This window comes from Lissotriton helveticus, chromosome 3_1 (genome assembly GCF_964261635.1).
Source record: "Lissotriton helveticus chromosome 3_1, aLisHel1.1, whole genome shotgun sequence".
Lineage (NCBI taxonomy): Eukaryota > Metazoa > Chordata > Amphibia > Caudata > Salamandridae > Lissotriton > Lissotriton helveticus.
This window is the reverse complement of record NC_136061.1, coordinates 216738876-216760798: the sequence shown is the minus strand read 5'-3', so window position 1 is coordinate 216760798 and position 21923 is coordinate 216738876. Positions and strand designations below refer to the sequence as shown.

The 21923-nt window shown below is 46.7% G+C and overlaps 1 protein-coding gene across 4 annotated transcripts in view; it reads left to right on the top strand.

Annotated features, from left to right (window-relative positions):
* Positions 1 to 21923, top strand: part of TAF15 (TATA-box binding protein associated factor 15) — a 589620-nt gene that overhangs the window by 396592 nt on the left and 171105 nt on the right. For all 4 annotated transcript variants that reach the window (XM_078679623.1, XM_078679625.1, XM_078679622.1 and 1 more), the window contains one exon: positions 10574 to 10672. In XM_078679623.1, coding sequence (XP_078535749.1) covers positions 10574 to 10672 — 99 coding nt within the window. The remainder of the gene's footprint in view (positions 1 to 10573; positions 10673 to 21923) is intronic.

Genomic DNA, 21923 nt, shown 5'->3' with positions numbered 1-21923 from the left:
ACAACACCTTATTAGCTTTGGACTCATGTGAAGACTGAATCACTTGAAGCAAACAAGACAAATACACGTTACAGACAAAACAAAAAATACCGTATAGACCAAACCAGGCTAATAAAATGACAATATCTGTTGGCCCTTGATCATAAAGAACTGGAGAAAGAACAATAAAGTTAGTGTTGAAAAACTGGTTTAACCATTCCTGTGATAGAGTGCATCAATCAACATAGCAGTTCTGTGGAACATCGTGCAAGTACTTTCCCAGATCGCACGTGTGTATATATATGGTGTAACACAGGTTAATGGGGATGGTTAAACCCAATCAGGAGAATTACTATTGGAGCCTAGAAGTGCCCCAAGTGGTTAGGTGAAGTAGTTGCATTGTCATGGTGAAAAAAAATCTAAAGTGTTAAAAGCCGAAGTGGGTGCCCTTTCTACTCCATGTGTGAATGACTAGAATGCTGGAGATACGATCAATTGCGCATGCGCAGATTGAGCGCCCCGCAAGACAGTGTAAGTGATGCGTGAAAAACTCCTTTATTCATGCCGTTAGGGGTATGGCTGTATTACCCTCCGTGAATCATCCAACCTTGGTCTTTCCATTGCCGTGAGGGGAACGGCTGTTTAATTTGCATCTGCCCCTGGTTTCAGCCGTATGGGGAACGGCCAGCTGGTGACTACATCTCCCAGAGGCCTGGGAGCGGCGCGAGTGGAGGACGTCATTACAGGGCGCCAGAGGTCTTCATATTCAGCCTGCACCTCTAGCAGCGCTGGATGCGTGCAGGCAAAGGGCGGGCCCGTCTGCGCCCATAAGAGCCAGGAAGAGGCTGGGCCACCTCCCTAACGCTTGTCAAAAAGACTCCCTCAATAATATCTTATCTGATCTCGGACGTGGTAGCCTTGAATAAGGAGATTGCTAATGCTGAAAAGGAGTTGGGCTCGGGTACAGGTCAAACTTGTGGTGAAGGGTCCGAGGCAGTCGAACCTTTACATCATATCCCCGTACCATTGGAACCGGTGGTATTGATTAGTACCCCGAACACAAGGAGGAAAACCCAATCCCATGAGATTGTCTTGTCAGAGGTTGTTACTGCAGAAACCCCCGTTCTTGATAAAGATTGACCTACACTGGGTACAAAGGGGGCTCCTGAGGAGAGACAGGGCACCAGCAGAAAACCCAGTAAACGTCAAAAAGGTGTAAAAAAAAAGGACCCACGAAACTGTCGCCCTAGCTGGATGAAAATTTTTAACTGACTTTACGGAACTTGATAGAGGAGCTCTTTAGTGAGCGGTATGAGTCCATATTAACTGGCATTGCCAAAGATGTTATTGATACTCTTAATACATGTGTTGAGGACCTTGAGAAGAAATGTGAGAGGTTGGACTCCTTTAAAAAGGATATAAAGTATACCACGCAAGGTATATCAAAAGTGGAACTGTTACCTAATCCTTCTGTAGCGGGTGGTTCGATCTTGCAAGGGAATTATCTAGGCAAGCCCTTATATCAACTCCAAGGGAGAGGGGTAAAATCTAATTCTGATGCTAGAGTGGTGGATGATCAAATCTTAGGCGCAACAGTGGCAAAGTCTTGCCAAAGTATCCCTAGCTTAGATAACATGCAACCCGCTGGCTTGTCACTGTCAGATATTGAGAAGCGGGTCCCCCAGATTGACAAAACAAGTCATAAGGGTAGTAGAATTAATCTTTCACCAGAAGCCACCCCCTTGGTTGCGGTTCTTGTTGGGGTTCCCCTGTTAGGGTCCCTGATAGTGAATCCACGGCGGCCCTGATACGTAAAACGCAACATTGGTGTGACCAATATTGTACTGGCTATCCTGATATTTCTGCACACATCATAATGGCTAGAAGGGTGGCCTGGTTGGGAACCGGTCCCATAAAGATAGCTGGTGATTGTATTATAGTCAACTTTAATAATCGGATTATTGTTGATAGGCTGTTTTGGTATTCGTCTACCGTGAAAGGCGGTGACATCAGGGCAATACCATTGGGTTTTTTATATCCCCCAGCAAGTATTTCTAGATGAGGGGATGGAGTAAGGGTGGCAGACTCAACCAGATGTCTTCAGCCCCTAACTTGTCCCCCTCACAGAAGAAGTTCTACGTCCGGTTTTGGGAATAAATTTAGGGGGCTACGTACATCATCACATCTGGTACCCTGTTTGCCCGGGATGCCTGAGGGAGACTTCCCCCTCTTAAACAGATTTTCACCTCTAGCACAATTGGACGGGGACGATTGACTGAATGGGAAAGAGGGTAGTAATGCTGATCCTCAACCCAAGGGCCCTGTTACAATTGACACAGGAGGTGAAACTGAACTAAACTGTAGCATAATTAGCTGGAATATCGCGAGCCTGAGGTCAAAAAGAGATGATCCGATTTGGTTGGATTTTATTAAACCCTATGATATAATAGCGTGACAGGAAACTTGGGATACAGGGCTAATTTCTGGTTAGATGGGTTTAGGTCTTTTTTTCAACCTGCTCGTCCCGCATCAGTAGGTAGAGCAATAGGGGGTTTAGTGCTCCTTCTCTCACTTAAACTAAATGGCTCATCAAAAAGGTTAGAGGTTGATTACTCAAACTGCTTGGTAGTAGAAGTAACTGTTCCCAATTACTCAAATCTATTACTGGTAAACTTTTATAACTCAGGGGAATCTGCTTTCAGGAATCAACACTTGTGTTTTCTTAAATTGTTCTTAGAAGAATATAGGCTAAAACAATCCACTTTTTATCATGTATTATGAATGGGCGATTTTAATGTTCATTCGTGTGAATTAAATTGTCAGATTGATGATCACTTAGGACATAGTCACTCGGTGACTCCTCACTTTGAACATTTACCTTGGGGGGGAGGCCCTAGAGGACCTTTTGGCTGAAGCTGATCTTTTTGAACCTGGTTGCTTTAGTCATCTAGAGAGGTGTCCCACCTTTAAATCTAAGAATAAAGACACTATTATTGACTATATATTTTTGTCCCCCAGGTTGCTAGATAAAGTAGTTTTCTATAATGCCAGGTTGTCACCTTACAGCATCCAGAACCCTGTAATCTTAGTCTTGGACATTAGTGTGGGCATCTTGGGTTCGAGGGGGAAAAACCAGGGAGCTAACTGTCTGGTAGGGAACCTTGCTATGTGTGCTGACTCTTCTAATCTAAAGGTTTTGGTCCTTAAAGCCTTTGAGGTTCTATGTAGTCAGATTGCAGCAGATCTGACGATTAGTACCAAGACTAAAAGGGATCGTGACATTAGATGGTTCGATGATAAGTGCTTGAGTGCTCATCGTTTATTAATTTCAGATTTAAAAAGCATACCCCGAGATAGGGCTTTGGTAGCGAGCCTTAGAAATCCGTATAAGTTAGTAGTGCATTCTCGAAAAACAGCAATAAAGTCAGATGCCTGGAATGCCCTCTTATCTGTAGAGATCTTAAAAGACAGTTCTAGATTCTGGGCTATTGTAAATGCCCCCTTTTTCTCTTCTCAGGAGAATGACGCGCAGAGTTGTAATATTACAGAAGCACAGTGGTTACATCATTTTGGGGCAATTTATGGCTCCATTGCAATAACGTCTTCCATTGCTAGCCCACCTCCCCGACAGGCAATAGCCCCATTAGTGTTCAGTGAGGAGGATATTGAGAGAGCTATAAAAGAGACTTCCAGTAATAAAGCCCCTGGACCTGACGGAGTCCCTGCTGTTCTATACGAATGTGAACCTAAATGCTGGGCAAAAATATTGGCTAATGCTTCCGCTATGCATGGGTTTCCGGCATCCTGGAGCCAATCTATTATCATTCCAGTTTTTAAAAAAGGCCAGAGAGGGGAACCGTAGTGCTATAGACCCATATCGCTGATTGATTCGGCGGTAACAATATTGGGTAAGGTGGTTTTAGTTAAAATTACAGACTAGGCTATTGACAATAAGATTCTATCAGACCTGCAGTATGGTTCCAGGCAAGGTAGAAGCACTATGGACCAATGTCTCAACTTGCACCTATTAATTAGCAAGTATACTGTGGCTAAGGAGGGCTCTTTGCACATGGCGTTTATGGATCTGTCCTCGGCGTTTGACCTGATTAACAGGTCTAAGCTGTGGAGCATCCTGTTGGACATGGGGCTTGAGCCGTGTTTAGTTTATTTTTTGGCTGACGTTCATCAGGACCTCTTCGCGCCAGTTAGGATCTCCCAGGATGGTAATTGTACCAGGTCTTTTAAATCCGAACGAGGCGTCCGCCAAGGGTGTATACTAAGCGGTACAAAAGGGGGTGGTGATGGACGGAGCATCTGAACCAATCAAACACTCACACCCAGTCAACAGATCTGGGTTTAATCCATCATCGTTCTTTAGCCCACTCTGCCACCCCAGTTCAGACATGGCCATATGCAAATCAGTCTGACCCTGTGCCTCATGGGAACAGTCCAGCTCGAACTGCCAAGCCATGCCTTCCCTGGACCGGAATCAAGCTTCCTAGGACAGGTTTCTGGCATTCCAGCCGACTTCAGCCAGGCTTGCTTGAATCCAGTGGCAAAGTGAGCAAGGGACTCAACGTCTGAGCATACCCTGCCAACTTATGGCGAACAAAGCGGTACCAAAGGGGGTGGTGATGGACGGAGCATCTGAATTTGAATTTACAGAAATTTGTAAAGCGCACGTTTACCATGCGGTTTCTTGGCGCTAGGGGGAGGCTGGAAACCCAGTGAGCGTGGCGAGGGATTTAGGATGGAAAGGCTTGGTGAAAAAGAAGGGTCTTGAGAGCCTTTCGGAACTCAATGCAGGAGGGGGCGGATCTGACAGCTATGGGGAGTGCGTTCCAAAAGGTGGGGGCAAGTACTGAGAATTTCAAGCCTCCCGACCTGCTTTTCTTAAAGCGGGGTACAGAAAGGAGGGACTTGGTGGAAGAGCGTAGTTCTCTGCCAGGGCGGTAGACAGTGATGGCAGAGGAAATAAACGCGGGGGCGGACCCAGCTAGGGCCTGAAAGGTTGTACAGCCCAGCTTAAAGAGGGCCCGTTCTTTAATAGGTAACCAGTTAAGTGATTTGAGGGTGGAAGTGATATGAGAAGATTTAGGTAACCCAAAAATCAGGCGGGCCGCCTGATTTTGCACCAGTTGAAGGCGACGAAGGGCACTGGCGGGGACACCGTTATACACAATATTCCCATAATCCAGGCGCGATAGAACCATCGCCATCAAAATCAGTTTTAGTGCAGAGTGAGAAATAAAACGAGAAATTTTGCGGATAGTGCGAAGGATAAAGAAGCAGGAGGAAACTACAGAGCTAATCTGGGCGTGGAGTGTGAGGTGTTGATCTAGAGTGATCCCAAGTGTTTTGGCAGAAGGTGAAGGTGAGGGTGGGGGACCTAGGGAGGGCGGCCAGAAGGTGGGGGACCAGGGACTGCGACTGCCCCCGGTAAGAACCAATTCAGTCTTATCCGGGTTTAGTTTTAGGTGATTGGAGTTCATCCAGTCCCTGATATACAACATTACAGATTGAAGATTGTGGGCGGTAGTAGGGGAGTGAGAGAGATTGAAGATGAGCTGGAGGTCATCGGCGTAGTTGTACACCATGACCTCCATCTCTTGAAGAGCAGAAATAAGGGGGAAAATGTACAGGTTAAACAATAAAGGGGAAAGGGAGGATCCCTGAGGGACACCGCACTGAACCTTGCGTGGAGAGGCAGTGAAATCGCCCAGGCGAACTGCTTGAGTACGCTCGCTCAAGAAGGAGCTGAGCCAAACCAACATCAGGCCCTCTATGCCCGCCGCCTTGACACGGGAGAGAAGGATGGAATGATCAACCGTGTCAAAAGCGCCGGACAGATCTAAAAGAATGAGGGCCTGAGGGGTATTGGAATCCAGCCCCTCTCGTAATTCGTCTATGACAGAGACAACAACCTTCTCAGTAGAATGTCGAGGCCGGAAGCCTGCCTGACATGGTGCAAGGAAGCCGCTGTCTTCGACAAAGGAGCTGAGCATCTTGGTGACATAAGACTCAAGGACCTTGCCCAGGAAAGGGAGAAGGGAAATGGGGCGGTAATTTAAAGGGGAAGAGGGATCTAATCCAGGCTTTTTTAGAATGGGGATGATAGTGGCTGCTTTGTAAGTGGCGGGGACGATGCCCCGCCGGAGTGAGTCATTAAGAAGGGAAAGGGAGGGCATGTAACAATCTGAAAAGGCCCTACGTAGCACGTGGGCCGGACAGGGGTCAACGGGGTAACCTGGCTTAACCCGAGCTAACAGAGGGAGATAAGTTTCTTTAGTCAGTAAGGGTATGTGAGTCAAGTTGGACTTATTAGGTGACAGCGAAAAGTCGCAGAAAGTAGGGGAGGGAGGGGGTATGTTGGCCTTGATAAGTGCGACTTTCTCAATGAAGAACTCATTGAGTAAGTCGCAGAAAGATTGGGACTGGGGGGTCTTGGAAGATGTCCTATCAGAGGACGCCAGCTCTTGAACTGTGGCAAAGATTTCTCTTGGTTGATTCTCAGCTGCAAGAATCCTGTCCAAGAAGTATCGGTCTTGGCGGTAAGGATGGCTCTTTTATAATCGTTAAGGATGGTAGTATAACGAGTTTTGAGGGTGGGACAATAAGCAAGCCTCCAGGCACGTTCTGCTCGGCGTACTTCGAGTTTTTTAGCTTTAAGGTCAGGGTTGAACCACTTATTGGCTAGGTGGGCCCTTCTGATAGTAACAAGCTTCATGGGGGCCACTTGGTCACAAGCCTTCAAGAGCCAGCCGTCTAGGATGGTTATTTGAGACGGCAGGGTAGAACCTTTCAAGTCGGGGCAGGAGGCAGACAGAGAGGTGCACAGGGAGGGGATGTCTGCACTACTCCAGTTCCTAGCCCAGGTGTTCTTAGGGAGGAAGGCGTTTGTGGCAGGACAGAGATCTAAAAAAAAAAAGAAATCAAAAAATGGTCCGACCACTTACAGGGCACAGCAGTGGGGGTAGTGACTGGGATGTTTAGAGTCCATATTTGGTCTAGAGTGTGACCTCGGGAATGGGTAGGAGTGTGAACTTGAGAAACAAAATTAAGACTAAGGAGAAGCTGAGTAAAATCTCTAGACATGGTGTCTTCCGCCGGGTCGTTGGGCCAGAAATTGAAGTCCCCAAGAATCAATACCGAGGCATTGTTAACTACTAGAGTGGCAAGTAGTTCTTGAATAGCTGGAATGTAGTGTGGGCTGGGTTGTGGTGGACGATAACTTAACACACACGTAATGGGGGTTCGAAAGGAGGTGGAGCGTACGACTAGGTAGTCGACCGCTGATATGGTTGGGGAGGAAAGTGCCTGAAAGTGGAGGTTGTTACGGGCAATTAAAGCGACCCCGCCCCCCGTCTTTCCCTCAGGACGGTCTGCACGGAGAATAAAATAGGAGGGGGGGAAGAGCTGCTAAGATGTTAGGAAGAGAGTCCGCGCGGAACCACGTTTCTGTCAAGAACAGAAGGTCTGGGTTATGTGACTCCAAAAGGTTGACCAGCTCAAGCTGATGCTTGACTGCTGACCTAGTGTTCAGGAGGTATACCAAATTAGTGGGTATAAGGTCAGTAGATGGAAGGTTTGGAGGAGGGGCCGGAGAGGGAAGGCCTGGGGGAGGAAGGGAAACAGGGAAAGTGCATGAAGGCTTTCTCCGAGCCAGGCCGAGTTCTGTAACCCGTGTAAGGGCGGCTGGGTGAAGTGGCCAGGGAGCCTGATATGAACAAAGTTGGGCGGCAGAGTAAGAAATAAAACGGGCATAGTGGATGGCCCCTAGCCCCGGCCGGCCGCGGACGGGCGCAGACGGGCTTGCCTTTGGCGCGCCCCCGGCGCGTCCGCTGCGCGTGCGCATGAGGGGGGCTTAAGAGGTCTAAGGCGCAGGAAACTGGAGCGCTGACCTGGGAGGAGACTCCCAAGATGGCGCCCGACAACCCCGTCAGCCCTCCGATCAATTGGCACCAAGCCGTGTCGGACCGGGGCTAGGGGAGCGGGGGCCAAACGAGATGCACAAGATAAAAATACAGATAAGTAAGTAGTTAAAATTTGGTGCAGCTAAGAGCTGAACTCCGCACACAGCACACACGCAACTAGCCTAGAACCCTCTGCCCCCGGGTTCACAGCGTCCGCTGCACGTGCGCATGAGGGTGGGCTTAAGAGGTCTAAGGCGCAGGAAACTGGAGCGCTGACCTGGGAGGAGACTCCCAAGATGGCGCCCGACAACCCCGTCAGCCCTCCGATTAATCGATCAATCTGAACCAATCAAACACTCACACCCAGTCAACAGATCTGGGTTTAATCCATCACCGTTCTTTAGCCCACTCTGCCACCCCAGTTCAGACATGGCCATATGCAAATCAGTCTCACCCTGTGCCTCATGGGAACAGTCCAGCCCGAACTGCCAAGCCATGCCTTCCCTGGACCGGAATCAAGCTTCCTAGGACCGGTTTCTGTCATTCCAGCCGTCTTCAGCCAGGCTTGCTTGAATCCAGTGGCATAGTGAGCAAGGGACTCACGTCTGAGCATACCCGTCCCACTCGGGGTGACAAATGCAATAACAACAGGTGATGGACAAAATGCAGAACAATGTCATCCCAGTATAGAGATCTGGGCCTAATCCATCGTTTTTTTGCTCATCATGCCATTCCAGTTTGAACCCAGCCATATGCAAATCATTCCTGACCCTGTGCCCCATGGGAACAGTCCAGCCTGAACGTCCAAGCCAGGTCTTCCCTGGACTACGCCACTGGAGTCAAGCTATCCTGGCTATCATAGATGCGATAGAATCATGGACATATATACAGTCTTGACTGTATATATGTCCATGATTCTATCGCAACGATGATCGTTTTTTTGATGATGAAAAAAATAATAAATAGACATATACTTTTGAAATAAACCGTTCTGTGTGGGACAATGTTGATATCTGAAAGGAATTGGAGTTAATACCCAACTGCATATTGCGTTCTAGGGGAGGTCCTCTCTGTTTTTTGAAGACGGCTGATAGCCAGAAACCGGTCCTCGGATGCTTGATTCCGGTCCAGGGAAGACAATGCTTGGCAGTTCGGGCTGGACTGTTCCCATGAGGCACAGGGTCAAGACTGATTTGCATATGGCCATGTCTGAACTGGGGTGGCTTCGTGAGCAAAATAACGATGGATTAAACCCAGATCTGTGACTGGGGGTGAATGTTTTGCCATTGTGCAACATTCCGTCCATCAACTTGTGTGTTTTGCAGGTTCGAGGTGGAGACAAGCTGGTGGGGCTGGGGCCAAGTCAGTGGGCGTATTCCTCTTGTTAGCTGCTGCACAGCTGTTTGGTCCTTCTTCTTCCTCTTATTGTAGTTTCTTCCTGTCTGAGGAAGCAAGGTAAATACTAGATTTAGGGGTGTAACAGGTAGGTAAAAACCAGAGACCAATGGGTCCCTCCCCCTATTATGTTACCCTCCAGTGGGAGGTGGCCATGAGCCTGTCACTTTGTGGCTGAGTCCCCCCCATCTGCAAGATGGCGGGGACTGGGAGTTGTTCTTCACCTCGCCTCCCCTACCTGAGGGGTGGAGTTGGCAGAGGTGGGCACACTTCTCTTCCTCACTTGTTTTTCCTGCCGGCTCTTCCGCCCAGAGTGGGAGTCAGAGCCAGTGGGGACTAGTTGCTGAAAGCAGCAAGTGACATGGTGAAGCTCACAAAGGTGGCAAGCCTTTGAAGTTTTCCCATCGGGATCCCTGCCCATCCTGGGGTAGGAAGCTTGGCACCTCGTCCCAGGATGTGCATTGTTTCAGGCCCCAGAGAGCAGCATTTTTCATTAAATCCCACACTGGTATCAGTGTGCGTTTAATGTGCTGAGAAGTTTGATACCAAACTTCCAAGTTTTCAGTAAAGCTATTACGATACTGTGGAGTTCGTAATGACAAACGCCCAGCACCATATACTCTTAATGGCATTACTGCACTTACAATGTCTAAGAATTGGCTAAGACACTGTAGGGGTACAGGGCTCATGCACCTGTACCCTCACCACTGGGAAAGTGCACCCAGCTAAAGGGGTGGCTGATCTATGCGAATACAAGTGGCAAGTTAAAATAACTCTGCCGCATGGCACTGTTTAAAGCAGCTCAATCAGTTTCATGAAGAGTTCACCTACCTCAGCAGAACATGTTACCTCCAGCATAAAGGCTATTCCAAAGAGTTGAGTTCCTTCGCAGCAACCAGCAGTATTGCTACCTCTGGAGAGGCTTGGATCTACATAATGGAGAATGGCTTTTAGTGTTCACAAACTAAGGAGAATGGATTGTTGGCCAGTTAATCCTTCGTGGTTAGGTAACACCAGTTATGGCATCACTGGTTGCAGTCTGTTAGCTACTTACTATTTTTGCTAGTATTTTATTTTCAGTGCTTATAAGCAACACTAGCCTATATGATATACAGAGTTTCAGGTTTGTGTCTTGTTTCAGTAACAGGCCGAATGTCATGTTTAATTCATCTTCTATGATTTGATTTTGATCTGTCAATCATGCAATGCATTGTGTTCTATATTTTAGGAGATCATGTTCACTAAAACTTTGTAAATCACATGTTCTATAATCCCATTTATTTTAGGCAAAGAATTTCACGGTACTACCATTAAAGTTTCATTTGCGACAAGGAGGCCTGAATTCATGAGAGGTGGCAGTAGTGGAGGCAGACGTGGGGGTGGAGGTAAGTGTTATAAATGTGTTTGTTTGATCTTTTTTATTGTTGCATGTTGCCTTTCGACAGTCTCACATTAGTGGGTTGGTTTTATTTACAAATCATGATTGAGGGGTGTTTGTGTCTGATCAAATGTAGGTGAAGATAGTCTATCCTACACTATGTGGAGCGTAGTTAGAGGCCAGTACTTATACTTCGGATTTCATAGCAAAAAAAACCCTGGCTCTGTATTATATTATGGATATCTGTGTCTGGCGACTATATGGTTCATTTCATTCCACCGGGGAGAGCTGTTGCTGATTGCCAGCCTGATAAGGCTGTTCTCTTGTGCACCCAATATCATAGCAGCATCAGTCTTCTTCTAGTCCAACATACTCTGCATTATTCCAGCATCCAGTGGTTGCATCATAAAGACTAGCTGTAACAACAGACTCAAGCCCACAGTTCCTCAATATATCGTTGCCAACTTCAGATTACTTTTTCTGCTGTTGGGTTTGGAAGAGAGATTGAGAGCTCAGTGTTGAATGTTGTTAAAAGTCTGAACCAAGATCAGGATGGAAAAGCTGTGAGACAGTAGAAGAAGATTAAAGCTGGAAACGATGACATGAAGATGCAGAGTAGAGGTGAAAGCACCAGGACACTGAAAAATTGAGGATGAACATTCAGAAGAAAAGTTTTTCTTATGAGCACAAATGTCACTTTGTACAGTAAAAAAATCGATATTCTCTAATGCTGCCTATTGTAAATTAGAAAGTTAGTGATCTGGAGGATATAGATAGATGGATGGATGAATAGATATGGGTAGATAGATGGGTAGATATATATGGATAGATAGGTGGATAGTTAGATATAGACGGATAGTTATATACATAGATATAGATGAATAGTTATATAGATAGATACAGATGGATTGTTAGATAGATATAGATGGATAGTGATATAGAAAGAGAGATCTATATGTGTATATATATATATACATATATATATATATATATATATATCTCCCCCAGGAATCTGTTCTTTTTTTTTTTTTTTTTTAAAACCTCTATTGTACAGAAAGTGCTCACAGATACGGGCCTACAACCCATCAGGCCGGCCACCACAATGAAAGAAACATATCAGGCAATACAGAAGCTCCAACCGGATATCAAAGCAGTCCCTACAAAAAGCAAAGGCAAAAAGCCTCCGAGCAACCATCACAAACAGGATGAGAGAAGGTTAAATTTTATAATAAAGAAAGGGGTGTCACAGAATAATGGCAATCCGTAAGGTCCAGAGGGCCGTGGCGGGCCGCGAGCAAGCAGAAGTATCGAACACAGGAAAATGCAAAAAGAACAGTCACATTTTGGCAAAGGTATAACGTGAGTCCCACAATAATAGCAATTGCAACCGCCGCCCAGCGCCCCCCACCACTACAAGAACACACACTAATACACAAAACTAAAATTAGGTTTGCAAAACAAAAAGCCCTCTGTCACAACAACCCGGGGGAGGAAAGAAAAAGGGGAGAGAGGGACAAAAAGGGGATGAAAGGACATAGGAAAAAAAGGGGGGGGAAAGTAAGGACGCAGCGTCACTGCACGCACCCCATGGCTAACGAAGCACTCAAGAATAGACCGGCACAAGGAGCTAGTGGTAACAGGAGGAATGAATGCGTAGTAAACCGGGTCAGCAGGAATACCAGAAGGCCCATGCCAGCAAAAGACACCCCAGGGGGCCACATGCCGACACCGCGTCACGAAAAAAGGGGGGATACATAAGAGCCATAGAACAAAAAAAGGGGGGAATGAGGGAAAAACACAAAAGGACAGACCCCCCCCCCCCCCCACCCCGCACAACCCACCCTGCACCCCTGCAGAAGGCTATGGCCTACCCCCCAGCAGCGTGCCTGTCGCCCTAATCAGAACCCGAAATATAGAAGAAATAAAAGTAAGAAAGAACCACAAAGACAAAAAGAAGGGAAAACAGGGAAGTAACAGCGGGAGAGGAGCCATATAATCAAAACCCCAGCAGCTCCCACCCCCCCGTCCAAGAACACTCAGAGCCCACGGGAAGAGAATAAGCACAAGGATAAAGTCCAGGAACATGAAGAAGAATGGAACATAGTCTTACAGTTCCAAACGGATCATCCGACCATACCGCAAAAGAATAGTCCACCGAGGCAAGTTCATCTCAACCCTGTCCTTGTTTATCCCAAGCTGTAGTCGTCCAACGCACAAGGAAGCAGATCATGTGGAACAGGAGGTGAATAACAGGGAGTCCGATCGGCAATCCACACAAGCCGCATCGATCGCGACCCGGATGAACAGGAAAGGACGGCAGCCACATCAGGCAATGCAGGCACAGTTCCGAAGACAACATGAGGAAAGCCGAGCCGGCGGAGCAATCACAGAATCTTCGTTCGGCCAGTCGAGGCAAAAAAGGAAAGGGAGATCCAACGAGGTTGGTCCGGACAGGACCCGTCCGGCGGACCCCCAGCCCAGGAGGGAGCACCGGATGAAGGAGGGCAGGAGACATCTGAACACCCAAATCGACGGCAGCCGCCGGGCCTACGACCTCCAGGAAAGTTCCAGCAGCACACAACAGAGATGAAGCCGCACACACCGGGGGGGGCCCAGCGGGCCCGGCAAAACGATCCTCCTCCAGGTCAATGATAGGTGCGACCGTGGGAGTACCCCAGGAGCGCAGGGCGGCGAGGATGTCGCCAAGCGTAGGTCCACCTTTACAGTATTCAGCAAACGTGCCTTGCGGCGGACCAGCGTCGCCAGTCTCGGCCAGGCCGAGAGACATGGGGCCGGCCGCCATCTTAGAAGCCCGGCGGGGCCGCGGCAAACTCCAACCCCCGTCCGAACACCGGCGGGGCAAACAGGATACGGCCGACCACCGGCAGAGGCACCACCAGGACAGAAAGGGGAGCCACCAGAAGAAGGCGAGTCGCCGGCTCCCACACGCCGCCGGCACCGTTCTCCGAGTCCGGGCGGAGGAACTCAAAATGGGCGGAGGAACTCAAAATGGCCGGACCGGAGGACAAAGGGGAGACGAGCCAAATACACGGTCAACCCCGTCCATGGAAGGCAGCGCCCCAACACCAGGCCGCAGGACCGCCGGACCAGGCCCGGATAGCCGTAACCGGTCTAATTTGCATATCGGCCTCACCGACCGAGCCCAAACCGCCACCAAGGGCCGGCCACAGCTCCTCGTCAGGCCCGGGCGCCGCCAAGGAGAGTCAGGCCCGCTCGCTCCGGAAGCCCCGAAGCAGACAAGGGCACAGCTCAGGATCCGCGGCACCCAGGAACAAAAGGATCAAACGGTAAGTGCCTGTGAAATGTCGTAGTTCCATAGTCCATCAAAGAATACTTCCCGGGGCAGGATAAAAGACAGGATAGTCGTTCAAGACAGGAGAGCGAACGGAGCCGAGCTAAAACACGGCCATCTCTCAGGAATCTGTTCTTGACCCCAATCTTCTCTACCTACATACATTGCCCTGTCTTTTATATCTTTGCCCCCATTGGTCTTCTATTATAGAATGCTGATTAGTCGTAACTGTTCTTCTTAGTTTAGTTAGTCTTTCTTCTCTGGCACTGTGACGCATCAACTCTCTCACAGATTGTTTGCATGCAGGATTCCAGAACCCTTTGGACATGCAGCATTTTTCGATTCACATTTTTTTGTTCTTTATTAACACAGTAAAACAAAATTTTACTTATTTTTGGATTCTTTCGTTACAAAATAACTAAATTTAACCAGATGCTATTTCGATCAAGTTTTGACATTTCCAGTTCTGCACATATCTGTCCGTGGGAGTGGCTTGGGGGTACAGAAAGGTATTTTTTAATTCAAGTCCCATATGAATTTTTTCTCTCTAGTTGCAAAAGAATTGCTAAATGCTGGAACACCAAACGTGCCCTCACAGGAGAACTTAACTATGAATAGGAGTTTCTCCATTAAAGGATCATCACTGATAATCATAAATAGTTTTCCCCTGCATGGATACACCCCAGAAGACTTCAGGTTAAATATTTGTCTATGGAAGTATGTACACAGGGTGCAATTTTCCATATGTTTTCTTCATGGGCAGCACGCTTTAGAAGCAAAGCCAAGGAAAGATTTTTCAAAAAGAATGTTAGTTGTCCAGAAGAGACTATTCAAAGAGAGCGTTGTAGTATCTGATGTGCAAAATGGTAATAATTTAAAACTCTACCAGTTAGCGAAAAAAAGCAGCATGATAGGCTTACATTGGAAAGCTTTGAAAACAGACAACAATAACATTAAGGCTCCTTCAGCTTCACTTACCCATAATGTTTTGTACTGGCAGTTGCCTTTCAATGTGTACACAAAAGAAGGAGTGAGAGGTACAATTCCTCAAACGTCCTCCCAAACTATAAACCTAATGCACTCAAAATGAGAATGAGGAGGTACGACAACAAATATTATCAGTTATCACCCTCTCTGGGAACCCATAGATGGGTAAAAAGTGCCCTCACCCACTAATAGTGGAATGCTTCATCATAGGGTATGCTACAATACCCCCTGCGCTAGAGTCTTGTTTTTGTTTTTCGAAGAAAAATTCAAAGGGATCCACTGTGCAATGTCTTAGTAAAACTACCTTCTGAGTGTCCCTATCTACTTATTCTGGGCCTCCTAGCAGGATTAAAAACATTCTATCTGATGGTATTGAAGTATTATTGCCCTATAATCTCTTATGCTGTCAACTTATTTCATATTTACAACAAGGGGTGGTGAGGGACAGAGTCTCTGAATTAAGCAGAATACTCTCACCCAGTCAAAAGATCAGGGTTAGATCCAACACCGTTTTTTAGCTCATTGCACCATCCCAGTTTCAGAACCTGGCTGTATGCAAATTAGTCTGTTCCTGTCCCAGTGCATGATGGGAACAGGGCAAACCAAACTACAAAAGCCAATTCTTACACTGGGAAGGAAACAAGCTTCCGGGGACCGGTTTCTGGCATTACAGCCGTCTTCGGCCCGGCTTGCTTGAATCCTGATGGTGCAATGAGCAAGGGACTCATGTCTGAGTATACCCTTCCACGCTTAGGGTGGACAAAAATATTTACAACAAGGGGTGGTGAGGGACAGAGTCTCTGAATTAAGCAGAATACTCTCACCCAGTCAAAAGATCAGGGTTAGATCCAACACCGTTTTTTAGCTCATTGCACCATCCCAGTTTCAGAACCTGGCTGTATGCAAATTAGTCTGTTCCTGTCCCAGTGCATGATGGGAACAGGGCAAACCAAACTACAAAAGCCAATTCTTACACTGGGAAGGAAACAAGCTTTCGGGGACCGGTTTCTGGCATTACAGCCGTCTTCGGCCCGGCTTGCTTGAATCCTGATGGTGCAATGAGCAAGGGACTCATGTCTGAGTATACCCTTCCACGCTTAGGGTGGACAAAAATATTTACAACAAGGGGTGGTGAGAGTACTCTGCTTAATTCAGAGACTCTGTCCATCACCACCCCTTGTTGTAAATAATTTTGTCCACCCTAAGCGTGGAAGGGTATGCTCAGATGTGAGTCCCTTGCTCATTGCACCATCAGGATTCAAGCAAGCCGGGCCGAAGACGGCTGAAATGCCAGAAACCGGTCCCCGGAAGCTTGTTTCCTTCCCAGTGTAAGAATTGGCTTTTGTAGTCTGGTCTGCCCTGTTCCCATGATGCACTGGGCCAGGGACAGACTAATTTGCATACAGCCAGGTTCTGAAACTGGGATGGTGCAATGAGCTAAAAAACGGTGTTGGATCTGGCCCTGATCTCTTGACTGGGTGAGAGTACTCTGCTTAATTCAGAGACTCTGTCCATCACCACCCCTTGTTGTAAATAAAGTCAACTTATTTCAGCCACTCAGTGTCGTTGTCGTTTATCAGGACTAAGATCCCTTCAGTCACTATTAACGTTAGTCGCTTTTGCCAATTAGTAAGTAATGCATGTGGTGATGTAATGTCATGCAGTGACCTTACTTGTCACTTTTATTCATAATACTAGGAATTTTCCTTGTAATTGTCTGGTCTCTCTAAACCTGGGGTAGGTACAGGATCATCGCTCTGTAGTCACACACAACACCCGCAGGAATAGCTGTTGTGGAGGCTGTGGCATCGCCCTGGGCAGAGTCCATCATAATAATTTCAGTCAGAAAACGTCATGCTTTAACCCCAGAGACTACTGCTCCACTAGAGAGAGAAAATGAATGTATACATACTACAGAAAGGAAATCTTCTGGAATGGTTGTATACCCTCGTAGAAATATACCATCGGTAAATTTGGAAGGAATGAAATCCTTTATTAGTAACCTTTCTTGACAGAAAATAAGTACTATCCTTGAAGTCTTCAGTCCCCCACTGCCCATGTCAGCTGCAATATCATGAACAATAACTCCATAGGTACCAATTGTAACAAAAAACCTCAATCTCTAGCAGTTAATCATCACAGATAGGTACAAATTATTGAGAGTCATAGATTATCTTTCTTTCAAGCCCAATCCACTGCCTATTACTTTTTTTGTTTTGTTTTATTTCTCATTTTAATAACATAAACACAGTACAGTTGTCATGTGTGCACACATCCCCCCCCCCATACATCACAGTAGATAATTAACAGGTTGCTGTTACATTGATCAGATATAGGCAGTATCAACAGTAGAAATATCAATAAGGGTGCAAAGCAGTGCATGTGTGACGTCTTGCATATTCTGAGTGTCCGCGGCCATCCATCGAGCGTGTCAGCTAGTACATTGTCCAGCTACACACAATACAGGTGGGTAAACAGCTCAGGAGATGAAAAGCGGTGCATTAAGAACATATTATACATTCAGTACGCATTCAATCTTCTTCTGAATGTGCCAGCACGTATGCCGTGTATGGACCCCATATATCCTTTGGCCTAGACGCCCTCAGTAGCCCTTCCGAGTAACAAGTGAGTTGGTCATGGCAGTAAGCCATATCTCGCAGCCAGTGTGCCAGCTTGGGCACGGGCCTACCATCCCAACACATGACAACTCTGCGTTTAGCTAATGGCAGAGACAGCACCACCAATTTACGAACTCTAGCTGGGACTTCAGAGACAATACCCAACAAACATACCTGCACATCTCGCGCAATCTGCACACCTGTCATGTTAGTCAATGCCGTTATCACTTCATCCCAAAATGCAAGGATTCTTGGGCAGACCCACACCAGGTGTATAAAATCAGCCTCATCTGCACCACATCGCTTGCAACAGTGAGAGTCTCTCAAACCATACTTATGCAGTTGGGCAGGGGTATAGTACATTTGGTGCAGGAACTTATAATGAATAAGTTTAAAGTTACCATGGACTGCAAAGCTCCCAGTCATACGACAGCTTTCCTTCCATTCCTCATCCGTCAGCGGCTGCGGTAGACACCAATCTGGCCCTGGAGGTATTCTGTGCAGCACCCTCATCTATTTGCGAGGCATAGTAAAGGCGAGAGACCAGTTTGGTCTTAGTGTTCGCTGTGTATAGTAGCTTCAGCACCCCCAATGTGGCCGGTTCTTCAGGAAAGCCTGGATACAAGCTCTGCAATGCTGCCCGAAGCCTAGTATATATAAAAGTGGGCATAGCCTCATTTACCCCATCTTGTACAAAGGTGGGCAATGAGAGGAACGTCCCACCCGCAAAAACATCCCCCATGACATGCACCGCAGCGGTATGCAAGACCTTAAGTGCCCCAGCTTCGCCCGTCACTGAGAGGTCGGCGTGATGCAACAGGGGCATGTCAGGAGCATGCAAGGGTCATCACCGCGCCCTCCTCCCAAGCTCTGCCCAGGCCCTAGCTGTACACTGCACCGTATCGACTTCACCCCGCTTGTACACTGTATGTGGATTCACGATCATTGCCTTCAAGGGAATGGGGTGCACTGCGCCCGCCTCAACAGCCATGTGCGGCATGAATGGTGGGGCATTCTGCCAGTAATATGCAAATTGTGCCTGCGCACAGAGATAATATAAATGCATATCCGGCACCGAAAAACCACCCAGCACATAAGGTTTTGTCAGTGTCTCCCACCCAACGCGAGATTTCTTGCCCCCCCAGGCGAGTGTAATCAATAAAGAGCGCAATGTAGTAAAGAAATGACGCGTCAAAATAATAGGGACATTAACAAATAAATATAAATTTTTTGGCAACACCACCATTTTAATTAAGGCAACCCTATCCACGAACGTCAATGGTAGCCGTATCCACCGATCCACCTGATCCTCGAGCTTAGACACCGCCACACCGTAGTTGGCCCTAATAACTTCTTGCGGGTCCTGATGCACCCAGATACCAAGGTACCGCACAGGGTCAGAATCCCATTCCAAGGGATAATTCAACACGAATGGTACCGTACACCGCGTGATGTTGATGTTGGGGGTATTTATATAGCGCGCTGTCGCTCCAAGGAGCATCCTGGCGCTGCGATTTCATTGCTGGTAAATTAACAAAAATTTAGCTGATTGTAGATGTTCTGTATACAAGAGGATCAGACAAGTGATTTGTAAACTGATTCGGCTAGGCCATAGATCCATGTTTTAAGAGATTTTTTGAAGGTCTGTTCTGCTGTAATTGTGCGAAGATGGGCGGGCAATTTGTTCCATGCTTTAGCTCCTAGAACTGCCAAAGATTTTCCTCCCTTTGTGGCAAGTCTGAACTTGGGGACAGTCATCAGATTAGCAGTGGCTGACCTGAGTTCTCTTGTGGGATGATATCTGTGGAACTTGTTGAACAGATATTGTGGACCACGCTTGTGAAAAGCTCTAAAAGTGATCACAAGAATTTTGAACAATATACGCTTCTGAATAGGAAGCCAGTGCAACATGTCCAAGGCGGCCGATGCTGATGATTTTCTGGGCCACCTTAGAACCAGCCGCGCCACCGAATTCTGTACCATCTGTAATTTGTGCAGGGTAGATTTTGCCACCCCTGCATACAGACTGTTACAGTAATCTAATCTTGATGTAACTAATGCAATTGCTACTGTGCGGCGAGCTGATAGAGGCAGGAAATCGAAAAATTTCGGAGGCCTTTTATGATATTAAAACAAAAAGGCGGCCACTTCTCTGGATTGTTGTTTGAAAGAGAGCATCTCATCAAATTTTATTCCCAGATTTCGTGTTGCACTGATGGTGTTTGGTGGGGCTTCCGCATCAGATGGCCAGCAAGTATGTGGAGAGAAGAAGTTATTTTTCCCAAATGGTAAAATCTCTGTTTTAGCAGAGTTACATTTAAGATGGTTATCATGCATCCAGTTGAAAGTCGCGGTCAGACACTCTTTCAGAACCTGTTCTGCTTTATCTGTGTTGTCATCCAGAACCAGGACCAATTGAGTGTCGTCTGCGTACGCGATAGTACTGACATCATAGGAAGCAATAAGGTTGATCAGGGGCGCCATATAGAGATTAAACAGAGTAGGGCTCAGACTTGAGCCCTGTGGCACCCCTGAACCAATCTTCTTCTCTTCTGAATGGAATTGTCCGAGCATGGTTATCTGTTTTCTGTACAACAGGAAGTTTTTAAACCATTTTAACACGGTGCCCCCTATGCCAGCCCTGACAAGGCGATGTAATAAAATGGCATGGGACACCGTGTCAAATGCTGCGGATAGATCGAGGAGGATTAGAACTGCCCTCTTGCCTAGATCAAGTGCAGCTCTTATGGTTTCCGTTGTTGACAGAAGTGCCGATTCCGTGGAATGGTTTGCTCTAAACCCTGCCTGATTTGGATGGAGGATGTTATTTGTTTCCAAGAATGTTGAGAGCTACTTATTAACAAGGGTTTCAGCACATTTACATATGGCAGGGAGTTGTGAGATGGGCCGCAGATTTGATAAGACAGATGGATCATGTAGAGTCTTTTTTTGCAGTGGTTTTACTATAGCAGTCTTCCATGAGGTAGGGACATCTCCAGATTGGAGTGATGTATTAAGAATGGCATTGATCACGGGATTTACATCTTCTTTTATTGCGTGAAGCAATGAGGGGGGACAGGGATCGAGTGGCGAACCGGATTAAATTTTTGAGATGGTTTGTGAAGAATCTGCAAGACCAATCATGGCAAAGGTGTTCCAGCTGGCTGACCCAGACTTATTATCTTGTACAGTGTCTTCATCAGTTTGGGGGATTTGAGGAAAATCTTTGGTGAGATTTATAATTTTTTGTTCGAAATAATTTGCAATCTCGTTGCAAAAGGTCTGTGAGGGTGAAATTTCCTGGGATAGAAATTTTGGATTTCGAAAATTGTTTACAATTCGGAAAATTTCCTTTTGATTGTTCTGAGAGGCTTCAATCCGATTTGTGAAATAATTCGTTTTGGTACGTTTGATTTGTGCATGATATTTCCGTCTGGCTGTCTTAAAAATGTCCTGGTCGTCGTTGTTATAGTGCCTACGCCATTTTCGTTCTAATCTTCGCACTATTTGCAGTGTATCTTTTAATTCACTGGTGAACCAAGGAGCTGAGTTTTTCCCTTGTCTAGATTTTAAGTTTCTAGCTCCCCCGGAGGTCAGTCTCTCCCCTATGGATCTCATCCATCTCTCGAAGCTAAGATTATCAGCAACAACTTCCCCGTACAGAGATGGTTTATTTTCTTTTGCCCAATTTGGTAGGTCTGGGTGATCAATAATTTTCGCCCAACATGGAATCGGTTTCTCGTTTCTCACTGTATCTGGTTTTACGACCTTAGTTTCTTCAGTTTTAAGATTGAATGCGATAAATTTATGATCGGTCCAAATTAGGGGCAAGGGGGTAGAAACCCTAATTGTATTAAGATTGGAACAGATACAATCTAAAACATGCCCGGCTATGTGTGTAGGATCAGCCGTGAGTATTGTCAGTCCCAACACATGCATAATATCTCTAAAACACAGCACATTTGGGTCGCTAATACTATCAAGGTGCAGGTTTAGGCCTCCCAGTAAGGTAAAATTGGAGGCCTTTAACGTTAGATTGGTGAGGACTTCACCCATACTTTCCAAAAAGTGGCTCGCTTGTCCTGGTGGGCGATATATTAATGCTCCGGAGAACGTAAAAGAGTCATGGGCCTGTAGATTAAAAGCTAGACATTCTGCTCCTTTGATGTCAGATAATTCCAAGATATTGCTTTTAAGGGTGTCTCGATGTATGATAGCAAGCCCCCCCCTCTCTGTAGGGGTCTATCTAGTCTCTGTATCCGATATCCAAGTGGCTGTGCATGTACAATGTCTGGACTGGACCAGTCTCTGAGCCACGTTTCAGTGACTAAGAGGCAGTC